We start from the raw sequence: 12,743 nt of genomic DNA on the forward strand, positions 1-12,743 counted from the left end.
AAAAAGAATGAGAAAAGATTATTTATTTGAAATTCAGATGGTTGTAATGTGAATTCACTATTTTAAGTTCAGACTAGTACAAACATGGGAGGTCCTAGTACAGTGAACATATTATGGTTGTATGATAGCACTCTTATGCTCGTTAAATACTAAAGATCCTCACATTAGAAGAGCAGGCTTGACTATAAGGTCTCCTGACCAGCTTCATAGGCATATATGAGGGACTAAGCTTAGGTTGGGAGAGACTTGAAGACTGGGCCAGGTCTTCCACTTCATGGTTTGTGTTTCATGGAAGTGTGAAACAGGTCTATATTTACTAAGATTGATATTATAAAGTTATTCACTTTACGCAGCAGGTACAGCTACAGGGATAACAGTCAGACACAGACTATAGTATCATAAGAAGCTCAGCAGCCACTCTGCCACATAAAAAGACATTAGTATTATTAATGGCACATGATTAAAGGAGACCTAACATCAGGAGAACCTCTTTGACATGATTAATGGCATCCCATATTCTAATTTGTGTTATACGTTGTGTTGTTTGTGCAATATTCTTGACAAAAGAGGTTTTACAATGATAAACCTATATGGCCAAGCCAAAAGATTCAGTATGTCATGGGGTGAGTGAGTGTGTGTGCGATCTGATGTGTGATTGTGTGTGCGACCTGATGTGTGTGTGTGTGTGTGTGTGTATGTGTAGGAGTGTGTGTGTGTGTGTGTGATCTGATGTATGTGAGTGTCGGCCAGAAGCAGGGGATGCAGCATACCTGCTGGGGGCGCCCGCCAAAGATCGCAGGAGGACCTGGGAGCCGCACAGACATCCAGGGTCTGGTAAGTATGATTCTCCTGAGAAAAGTAGGTTCTGCTTTTCTGGGGGGGTAAACTTACCCCTAACTGTGTTTCTCAAAGAATAAGACCTATCCGAAAATAAGACCAATTGAGTCAAAAAAAGAATGACAGTGTCTTATTTTTGGAAAAACACGATAGATTACATTTAAAATTATTTAGTCAAATGGCCTTCAGCACCCTTTATGCTTTATTTAGTGCTAATTTTTATGGTCTTTACCAAAGAGGCGTAGCTCAAATGATTCCTTGGGGCATGTCTTAAGGATCCTTTGCATTTCTACCTTGTGAACAGTGCCCACTCTATAAAGATCCTAAAAAGTAGTACTAAATAAAAAAATAAATATTGTCACAATTTTCCAATAGCACTAATAAAGTTTTCTGAAGCAGCAGTTAGTTAGTCATCCCTTACCTGTGACGTGCCCACGGGGTCGGGGGTTACTCGTCACCGGGCCGCGGTGCTTCTCCAGGGATTCTACAGTGGCTTTGCCCAGTTCCATGACCCTGGGTGTCAATAAAAGGCTGGGGATGGGGACGATGGGCGTAGTTCTTTGAGACGCCATCTGTGGTGTGAGGACAAAATTAGCCGCCACTGCGGGACTTCTCTGCTGGGGTGGATGACAATGCAGCTTGGATGGTTCAGCTCTCCACAGTCAGAGCTATGGCCCCAGGGAGGATGAAGGTGGTAGTAGTCGCTCAGGCGCTGATGGCACGGTGCCGCGATGGGGAGGGCGCCGGCAGTAATAGGACGACACAGGTGGAACAGTTCAAGGTCTTTTACTCACTGGGCACACACTGCTATTGGAGCACCGGGCTACGCTGTGATGGGCCTCAGCCGATCCTGGCTACTTTGGAGGTTGTAGCCAGTGGTTCCCTCTGTGAGTCACCTTTCGATGGTTTCCCTCCACCCCAGCTCCTGGGCCATGGAACGGGTCATGGGTGCCATCTGCACTCCCCGCAAACCCTGGGATCCCCCTTCTTTCCTAAGAACCCGGGTGGAGCCTCCGGGTCCAGACCACGGGTCTCGAACTTGCTGTGTCTTTGCTTGCTTGCCTGTTCCAGTGTCCGACCTTACTCCGACACTGTCCGGCGCTAACTGCCCTAAGTGTGTTAGATGGCGCCTGACTTCCCCTGTGGGTACCCCGCCTCTCGGGTCCTTGAACTAGTGGGCATGAGGTGCCATACCTCGTGATGGCCACCCCAGCACCTGCCCTTGCCTGGTCCCAGTGACAGAACCCATGGGTTATGTGTTGGTTGTGGTGTGGTTGTGGTTGTTACCGGTGACGACCTCCTCCGTATCTGCGATGAATACTGCACCCTGTGGTGCCTGAGGCCACAGGGGTGCCTCACCTGTGTCAACAGATATGGACAACTGGTAAATGGCCCATGGACTGGACAAGATTAGTGTGCAGGAACTATTGTACTATTGGACTGATACCTCATACCAGCAAAGTACTACTGAAGATCCTACAAAGATAGATACAGCTTTACTTTGACAAAGAGTTGCCAGAGGAGCAAGCAGGATTTAGAGAAGGCAGAGGAACAAGAGATGCAATTGCTAACATTAGATAGATAATGATACAGGCCAAAGAATATAACAAGGACCTCTATTTTAGCTTCATCTACTACTGCAAAGCCTTTGACTGTGTGGATCACCAGAAACTTTGGAATACCATGAAAGATATTGGTGTGCCAAACCATCTGATCAGCCTAATCAGGAACCTTTACATCGACCAATAAGCAACAGTCTGAACAGAACATGGTGACACGGCATGGATTAAAGTGGAATGGGTTGTCATACAAGGCTGCATCCTGTTACCATTTCTCTTCAATTTATATGCAGAAGATATTTTCAAGAGGGCTGGATTGCCCAAAAAAGGAGGAATCAAAATTGCTTGACGAATCAACAACAACCATAAATTTGCAGAAGATACAACATTGATAGGAACAAGCATAGATTAAATAAAGAACTTGTCAAGATGGAAAGTTCAAACAATAAATGAGTGAAAAGATGAAAAGCTCATACATGGGCCTCCTACTCAATACAAAGAAGACAAAGATATTGACTACTGCCAGGTATGACTAGGATACATTTGAGATGGACAGTGATGAATTTGAAGTTGTAAAGGACTTCAACCTACTCTGATCAATGATCACTCAAAATGCAGCAATGACACCAGAAGTCAGTAATAGAACAGCTATGGGCAAATCAAAAATGAAGTCACTGGACAAGGTCCTCAAAATTAGGAACATTTCCCTAGTGCTAAAGATACAACTTGTACATAGTCTGGTCATTTCTGTAATTACATAGGGATGCAAAACTTGGACAATATAGAAACATGACAAAAGAAGTATTAATGCCTTCAAAATGTGGTGCTGGAGAAGGATGTTCTTAATACTCTGGATAGCAAGAAGAGCAAACATATCAATGTTGAACAAATCAAGCTAGACATGTCACTTGGAGCAAGGATCACAAAGCTACGACTTGCCTACTTTGGACACATCATACGAAGAAAGCAATCACCGGAGAAGAATATCATGGTAGGAAACATAGAAGGAACAAGGCGAAGAGGAATACCAGCACCCCAATGGCTTGATACAATCAAGAAAACAGCAGAGAAGACCCTGATGGACCTATCTAGGCTTGCACAAGATTGATCTTCCTACAGAGCTTTAATCCATAAAGTAACCATGGCTCGAAATCGAGCTGAAGCCATTCAAAAAAATTTAAAAAATAAAAAGGCTCATATTTCAGCAAACATATGGTAGCATACTCAGATGAGCAGCAGTGAAATGAGCCAAAATTGGCCACTTTGGACTTTTTAAGTGTTAAGATGATGCAAGTTATTTTTTATCACATTTTTATCACTAATCCCTATCACTTATTTCCTATATTTTTCTTATTAGAGCTAGAGAATGATAGAAATGAATATTTATACCAAAGTTTGCACTAAGATGCATCCTCATCCATCTTAACGTGACATGTGAAGAATGCATTGATTGAGTTCCAGTTTTTTTTAATTGGCCCCTATATTCCTTTGTTAATTAAAATTCAGACTGGGCACCAGTAATAAAAGAGGAGCTTGTTATGACTGGCAATGGGGGGCCCCAACTCTGGTGCAGGTGTCAAGCTACCATAGCAACGGGAAGAATTCTCCGTACCCATGGTTGTTTATTAAGAATGGAATTAAATAGAAATGATTTTTTTTTGTGAATGTTACATCCAAATTATGGTATCCTAAATATATATATCGATTGTGAGAAATCTCACTTAGTAATATATTTCTTGTAGCAATGGACAATTAATACATGACTGGAAATACGCCAACAAATCACCAAAGCATTAGTGGCAAATGGTAAATATACCAAACAGTTCATGATTCTGTTATTAACAAAGTGTACGTCGGGCATCTCTTCTAGCAGGTGCATCATACAGAAAAGATGGGGATAAGGCAGAGGGTGGCATCCAATGGCAAATGATGTGTCCTAAATAAAATTGGTAATCAGCAATGTGTTAAGTATTGTTACTGTCATAATAGTACACATGATCACTTAATAGATCAACTTAATAAAACATTACACTGTTTATCTTTGCTTTTTATCCTACATAAATGCACTGTAGTTTAGAAATCACTTAAGTGGAATGTAATTGAATCATCTTAAAAATTCCCCCTAAAATCAATAGATTAATATAAAATCTTTATCGTTGATATCAGACAAGAAAACTGTCATTATGGGTTTTCAAAGTAAGTACACCTTCCTTCATCAGATTGAAGAGATCTATTTAAAAATGTTTGAAGTTAATCTGGCAAAATCTGGTGACAGCTCCCCTTCAAATTACTTAAAAAAAAGAAATAAATGGGTCTGTACATATTTTTAACAGGAACTTCATTACATCTTCATCCAGATATGTTTTATTAATTTCCTTGACAGTAAGTATGGCCATCACTGCAGCTCCTACAGTTATCACCCAGATTTATCTTACTTACAAATTAAAAATGTGCCTAGTCTTAGAATTATACAGGTCAGAGTGATGCGTTACTGTATAACTAGGCAGCTGAGCCACAATAGAGTACAAAGTAACAAGTATAACTAACTTATAATGGTATAGAATCGCTCTATATGCGTGCATATATATATATATATATATATATATATATATATATATATATACACACACACATACGCATATAGAACAATATACAGTATATGTATATATATATATATATATATATAAAAAAAGTAAATATATATATATATATATATATATATATATGCGGTACATATATTTTAATTTACTTTAGTGGAAGTGTTTTTTTAATGATATGGGTGCAATATATCTGTCACGGCCGGGCGGTCGGGTAGACCCAGGAGGTGGATCCACTGGACCGGACTCTAAGATGGTGGTAAGGAGTCCGGCAGCTGAAGCACTGAAGGGCGGCAGAACAGTCCGTGCAAGTGAGGGCAGCGGAGGAGTCCCTGGGACCACGGAGTCACAGATGGTGGTACTGGTGACGTAGCTCAGGTTCGGAAGCCGAGATGATAGTAGGCGGGGTCCGGAACCTCTGGAGCGGGATGTCGGGTCACCGCAGGGATCCGAGATGGTACGGACTGTCAGTTGGCAGACGGACAGCGTGCGGGGTTCAGGACACGGCAGACTGGATGGCGCGGCAGGTACGGCTCTACAAAGAGAGATAGGTGAGTATAGGCACATAAACACCAGGAGACCTGACTCCTAGCTCAGGGAACACGAAGATCAGGCCCCGCCCCCTTGGACAATGACCCCCTATATACCCTGTACCTGTGCAACCTCATTTCCTGTTAATGGACGCTGGCCCTTTAAGAAAGGGTCAGTGACCGCGCGCGCGCCCTAATGCGCATGCGCGCCGCCCGAGTGCCAGAAGCCAGGGAAGGAGGCTGCGAGGAGGACGCAGGGGAGCCGGCCAGGTCCAGGGAAGCTGTCGGGCGCCGGGATCGGGGTCCAGGGACCCTGGGACGGACGGGATCCGGTGGCTGGAGAGCGGGGAGCGTGGCAGGTGAGCCGGGGAGCGGGGGTGAGGACCCGGGAAGCGTGACAGTACCCCCCCCCCCCACGCCCCCCTCCCCGCAACCGGGACATGAAGGCACGGATAAGAGGAGTGCCCACGTTCTCCCTGGGCTCCCAAGACCTATCCTCAGGACCATACCCCTCCCAGTCCACCAGGAAGAACTGCCGACCTCGTACGGTCTTCATGGCCACGATATCCCTTACCGCATAGATGTCATCATCGGCAATAGGTGGAGGAGCCGGACTGGCAGCAGCGGAGAAAGGACCAAGGACAACCGGCTTGAGCAGGGAGACGTGGAATGAGTTGGGTATCCTCATCGTGGCCGGGAGCTGTAGCTTGTAGGATACTTCATTGATCTTGCGGAGGACCTTAAACGGCCCGATGTAGCGAGGACCCAGCTTGTAGGACGGTATCTTCAATCGGATGTACTGGGAAGCAAGCCAGACCAGGTCACCAGGAGAGAAACACGGAGGATCCAGACGTCTCTTGTCAGCGTGTTTCTTCATCCGCTGGGAAGCGCGCCCAAGGGACGCCTTGACAGAGTCCCAAATGGTAGCAAAGTCACGGACAGCAGTATCAGCAGCCGGGACATCCGATGAAGGGGATATAGGCAGCGGGACGGCGGGCTGAAGTCCGTAAACAACATGGAAGGGTGATTTGGAGGATGACTCACTGACGTGGTGGTTATGGGCGAATTCAGCCCAAGGCAGAAGCGAGGACCAGTCGTCGTGATGGGCGTTGACATAGTGACGTAGGTATGAGGTCAAGATTTGATTGACCCTCTCCACTTGGCCATTAGACTGAGGATGGTAAGCAGAGGAAAAGTCCAGAGTCACTCCCAGATGTTTGCATAGAGCCCTCCAGAAGCGGGAGGTGAACTGGGTTCCTCTGTCGGACACGATGTGGGATGGAAAGCCATGCAAGCGAAAGATGTGATGTATATAGGCTTCCGCGAGTTCCTGAGCTGAGGGCAGTCCGGCCATAGGAACGAAGTGGGCCATTTTGGAGAATCGATCAACCACGACCCATATGACTGTGTGCCCGGAGGATAATGGCAAGTCCGTAATAAAGTCCATAGCTATGTGTTGCCACGGGACTGAGGGTATCGGCAGAGGCAGAAGACGGCCATGGGGCAAGTGGTTGGGCGTCTTGTTCCTGGCACAGGAGGAGCAGGCAGAGACAAAAGCAGCGACGTCCGTGCGAAGGGATGGCCACCAGTAATGGCGTACAATCGCACCCCATGTTCTCTTCTGGCCTGCATGGCCGGCTGTTTTTGATGCATGACCCCAGTGTAACACTTTTTGCCTGTCGGTCTCAGAGACATAGGTCTTCCCGGGCGGTATCTGGGCTAGAGTGACAGGGGCCACCGGAACGATGTTGCTAGGACAGATGATGGGTTGGGTAGTCGCTTCCTCCTGCTCCATGGGCATGAAAGACCTGGACAAGGCATCAGCGCGTACATTCTTGTCCGCGGGTCGGAAGTGAAGCTGAAAGTCAAACCTGGCAAAGAATAAAGACCACCTGGCTTGCCGTGGGTTCAGTCGCTGAGCGGACCGCAGGTATTCCAAGTTCTTGTGGTCAGTGTAAATTATCACGGGATACACTGCACCTTCCAGGAGGTAGCGCCATTCCTCCAGTGCCAGTTTGACTGCCAAGAGCTCTCGGTCCCCGATGGTGTAGTTGCGTTCAGACGCTGAGAAGCCCTTGGAGAAGAATCCGCAAGTCACCATCTTCCCGGAGGAGGATTTCTGCATGAGCACTGCTCCGGCTCCTGAGGAGGAGGCATCCACCTCCAAGGTGAACTGGCGGTTTAACTCCGGACGGTGGAGTACAGGAGAGGAAGCAAAAGCTCGCTTCAATGAGCCAAACGCGGCGTCGGCCGCAGGCGACCAGTCCTTTGGATTTGCCTCTTTCTTAGTCAAAGCGGAAAGTGGAGCAGTCAGAGCAGAGAAGTGAGGGATGAATTGGCGGTAGTAGTTGGCGAATCCCAGGAAGCGTTGGATTGCTTTCAGTCCAGAAGGGGGAGGCCAGTTGAGAATGGCGGAGACCTTCTTGGGATCCATCTGCAGTCCAGTCTCAGAGATGACGTACCCCAAAAAGGGGAGTGTAGACTGCTCAAAGACACACTTCTCATACTTTGCGTACAGGCGATTCTCTCTCAATCTTCGTAGAACCAGCTGTACGTGCTCTCTGTGGGTTGAGAGGTCCGGAGAGAAGACAAGGATGTCATCTAGATATACTACCACACAGGTGTAGAGGAGGTCTCGGAACACGTCGTTCACCAGTTCTTGGAAGACGGCAGGAGCATTACACAGGCCGAAGGGCATCACGCAGTACTCATAATGTCCATCGCGCGTATTGAACGCGGTCTTCCATTCGTCACCAGAGCGGATGCGCACCAGATTGTAAGCACCCCGAAGGTCCAGCTTGGTGAACACACGAGCCCCCCTAAGTCGGTCAAACAATTCGGGGATGAGCGGCAGAGGGTACTTGTTTTTGACTGTGATCTGATTCAGACCCCGGTAGTCGATGCAGGGGCGTAAATCGCCCTCTTTTTTCTTGACAAAGAAGAAACCTGCTCCAGCAGGAGAGGAGGACCTCCGAATGAATCCCCTTGCCAGGCTCTCTGAGATGTAAGCAGACATAGCCCTTGTTTCGGCTGGAGATAAAGGATATATCCGTCCTCGTGGTGGCGTTGTTCCAGGGAGCAGGTCGATGGCACAATCGTATGGACGATGTGGCGGCAGTACCTCGGATTCCTTTTTATCAAAGACATCCGCAAAGGTCCAATAGGCCGAGGGCAGCCCCGGTAGGTTCTCAGGAACCAGAGGTTGTCGGATGGGTTGTGTGGATTTTAGACATCTCTCATGACACGAAGAACCCCAGCGGGTGATGTCGCCTGTACCCCAGCTGACTGATGGTTCGTGGGCCCGTAACCATGGAAGACCCAGCAGGATCTGATGGGACATGTGAGGGAGGACGTAGAAGGCGATGGTCTCGGTGTGAAGAGCACCGATCCGCAGTTCAACCGGCCTGGTGGTCCAGGAGATGGTGTCAGAAAGGGGTCTCCCATCTACAGAGGCAATCACCAGGGGCTTGTTGAGTGGAATAACAGGCACTTGGTATTTGTCCACGGTGGCTTGCTGGATGAAATTGCCTGCTGCCCCGGAATCGAGGTAGGCCTCAGCCGTGAACCGCGTCTCTCCCGTTGTCACTTGCACGGTCCATGTGACCGGATCAGAGAGAGTCCCAGCACCTAGGGTGGCCTCTCCTACCAACCCTAGGCTTTGGAGTTTCCCGGCCTTTCCGGACAGGAACGGAGGAGGTGTGTGTCCTCACCACAGTAAAAGCAGAGGCCCTTAGCGAGCCGCTCTGCTCGTCGTTGTTCGGACTGCCGTATCCGGTCAATCTGCATGGGCTCGTGGACGGGAATCCCAGCGGTAGAAGACTGAGGTACGGAGGTCTTCTGTGGAGGAGAGGGATGCCGGACTGGACGTCTCTCCCGAGACAGCTCTTTGGAGCGCTCCTGAAAACGGATGTCTACTCGAGTTGCTAGGGCAATCAGGGCATCTAGGGTGGAGGGCACGTCACGGCCCGCCAACTCGTCTTTGATGCGGCTTGAGAGACCCTCCCAGAAGGCGGCTGTTAGGGCCTCATTATTCCAGCTGAGTTCTGAAGCCAACGTGCGGAAACGAATGGCGTATTGGCCCACCGTCAGTGTTCCTTGACGCAAGCGGAGAAGGGATGAAGCAGACGCAGAGGCGCGTCCCGGCTCGTCAAAAGTGCTGCGAAAGGCCTGCAGGAACTCTTGAAGATCCTTGGTCATAGGGTCCTCCTTTTCCCACAAGGGGTTCATCCACGCCAGCGCCTCGCCCTCCAGGTGAGACATTATAAAGGCGACCTTGGCTTGGTCAGAGGCGAACAGATGTGGCAGCTGCGTGAAATGAAGGGAACACTGGTTAATGAAGCCCCTGCAGGTCTTGGGATCTCCAGCATAACGAGGTGGTGAAGCCAACCGGAGTTGGGAAGCACCCGACGAGGCTGCCACTGGTGCGGGAGCCGTGGATTGTCCATTGGAGGACCTGGGTGCCGCAGGCGTCATGGAAGCTTGTAACGTGTACAGGCGGGTGTCCACGGAGGTCATAAATTGCAGCATGCGGGTCTGGACTTCACGCTGGCATTGGAGTTCCTCTTGCAGGGCCAATAGTGCTGCAGCGGGATCCATGGCCTGATCTTACTGTCACGGCCGGGCGGTCGGGTAGACCCAGGAGGTGGATCCACTGGACCGGACTCTAAGATGGTGGTAAGGAGTCCGGCAGCTGAAGCACTGAAGGGCGGCAGAACAGTCCGTGCAAGTGAGGGCAGCGGAGGAGTCCCTGGGACCACGGAGTCACAGATGGTGGTACTGGTGACGTAGCTCAGGTTCGGAAGCCGAGATGATAGTAGGCGGGGTCCGGAACCTCTGGAGCGGGATGTCGGGTCACCGCAGGGATCCGAGATGGTACGGACTGTCAGTTGGCAGACGGACAGCGTGCGGGGTTCAGGACACGGCAGACTGGATGGCGCGGCAGGTACGGCTCTACAAAGAGAGATAGGTGAGTATAGGCACATAAACACCAGGAGACCTGACTCCTAGCTCAGGGAACACGAAGATCAGGCCCCGCCCCCTTGGACAATGACCCCCTATATACCCTGTACCTGTGCAACCTCATTTCCTGTTAATGGACGCTGGCCCTTTAAGAAAGGGTCAGTGACCGCGCGCGCGCCCTAATGCGCATGCGCGCCGCCCGAGTGCCAGAAGCCAGGGAAGGAGGCTGCGAGGAGGACGCAGGGGAGCCGGCCAGGTCCAGGGAAGCTGTCGGGCGCCGGGATCGGGGTCCAGGGACCCTGGGACGGACGGGATCCGGTGGCTGGAGAGCGGGGAGCGTGGCAGGTGAGCCGGGGAGCGGGGGTGAGGACCCGGGAAGCGTGACAATATCCTAGTAATGAAACATAGTCATTACATAATCCAGCACAACTGTACAGTACGTAACTGAGCGTGTGTCATTTTTGGAGAATTACTTACCCTGTTCTTGGTTTAGGATGTTCTGCTGGTGGTGACTTTGTCTCCATAGTGTCTGATGAAGTTGGCTTTGGTTTCTGTACATGCCTATGATGCATAACATTTCCCTTTTCACTTGATTCTTCTTGACCAGGCAATCCATGAGCAAAGGATGACACCCCATGGACCTCAAAAATAGAGCCTATAGGAGATGATCCAGCTGAGTAGAGATGTGTCCTTACCAAAGTACAAGAGGCCAAAATCAATAGTCCAAGCCAGCATATTGTAGTATATAGCTTCTCTGCCATAGCTCGTTGTCTCCTTACAAACCCACTTGAACTTCTAAGTGCTGAAACTGAGTGACTTTGAGAAGCCCCTTTGAATTGCCTTGAAGTTTAAAATTAAGGGTGGGGGAACTTTTTTAACAAAGAACGGAAAAAACGCACAATCCCTCCCAGCTACTGTGGAAATGTGAAAGGTCATCAGACAATGTGAGGGCCTGTTCCTATTCGGTGAGCACAAAACTTAGTGAGGAGATTCTGTAGAAAGAAAAAAAAAAGGAATATTTTTTCAAGGAAGCTGTGCTGCTCGTTGGCAGCCTCCACTGAGCTACTGCACTCAGGAAGACAGTCTTATCAGAGCCCCTATGCCTGCGCTGTGTAAAACTGGCCTGTAAGTGGGAGGAAAAGGATGTTAGTTCAAGGAAGAGCAAATATTGTAAAGTTTACATTAAGTTTTCTAGTACAAGAACATATATAATGACATTCATACCTCACATTACACTTCTTCAAAATAATATACTGCACATATACATCTACTCTACAATAACTATATATACACTGGTAAGTTCTTAATTCACATCTAGTAATTAACACTAAATGTACACAAGACAGATGACAAATTGGCCAAATCTGAGAACATTTCTTAGGTCTGATGCTATTGTTTAAATGTTCTTTTCTGATCATGCAGATACAGAGCTGTAAGGCTGTACGATTTTCCATGCTTGACCTATGATACACTGTCTGTATATTAGCTTGGCTCTACTAGCATTTATTTTTGTTCACGCTAGAGTCATGTTTTTCTTTTGTTTTTCCTTTTCAAAAAGCTTACTAAGGATCTGTTATTATTTCTCATCAGCAGTTATAACTTTTTTAATGAATCAGTCATGGTCAGTTGTAATCCATTTTTTTAGTCCCATTGACTTACTATGGGTTTATTTAGGCCATGTGCGCACGTTGCATTGTTTTTTTGCATTTTGGTCACGTTTTAAACTGCACTGTGTCACTAACAAACTGCATGCTTTTGCTTCCCCAGCAGTCTATGAGAAATCAGAATTTCCATGCGCACGTTGCATTTTTTTGTTAGCGTTTTGTTTGACAAATATTTGTCAAAATGTTTGACAAAATAGCAGCATGTCACATCTTTTTACGTTTTGTTCACATTTTGTCACCCATTGAAATGACTGACGTGTGTCCAAAATGCAACCAAAATGTTAACTGTGCATTTGCACCACGTTTTTGTTGCATTTTGGATCCATTGTTGTCGACAAAAACGCAGGTCACCAACTTTTCTCCATTCTTTCTCTCTCTGTCTCTCTCCGCTTCATACTCACCGATCACCAGTGCAGCTGTCACACTGTTCCTATGGCCTCTCCTGAATCTGAAAGTGCCAGCCACTCATTAGGTTAATTTCATATTAACTGCTTCCCCCGCCCACTGGCGCCTATTATTGGTTGCAGTCAGGCACTCCCTCAAGCTGAGTGACAGCTATCTGACTGCAACCAATCACACCCGCCAGTGGGTGGGTCT

The 12,743-nt window shown here is 48.0% G+C and overlaps 1 protein-coding gene across 1 annotated transcript in view; it reads right to left on the minus strand.

The window, feature by feature from the left end:
• The window catches only part of MMRN2 (multimerin 2), a 49,940-nt gene extending 38,661 nt beyond the window's left edge, over window positions 1–11,279 (minus strand). Inside the window, exon 1 of the mRNA XM_075347270.1 lies at window positions 10,960–11,279. Within this exon, the coding sequence (XP_075203385.1) occupies window positions 10,960–11,243 (284 nt within the window). The 5' untranslated portion in view covers window positions 11,244–11,279. The remainder of the gene's footprint in view (window positions 1–10,959) is intronic.
• Between the last annotated feature and the right edge of the window lie 1,464 nt (window positions 11,280–12,743).

Source organism: Anomaloglossus baeobatrachus, chromosome 5, assembly GCF_048569485.1.
Source record: "Anomaloglossus baeobatrachus isolate aAnoBae1 chromosome 5, aAnoBae1.hap1, whole genome shotgun sequence".
Lineage (NCBI taxonomy): Eukaryota > Metazoa > Chordata > Amphibia > Anura > Aromobatidae > Anomaloglossus > Anomaloglossus baeobatrachus.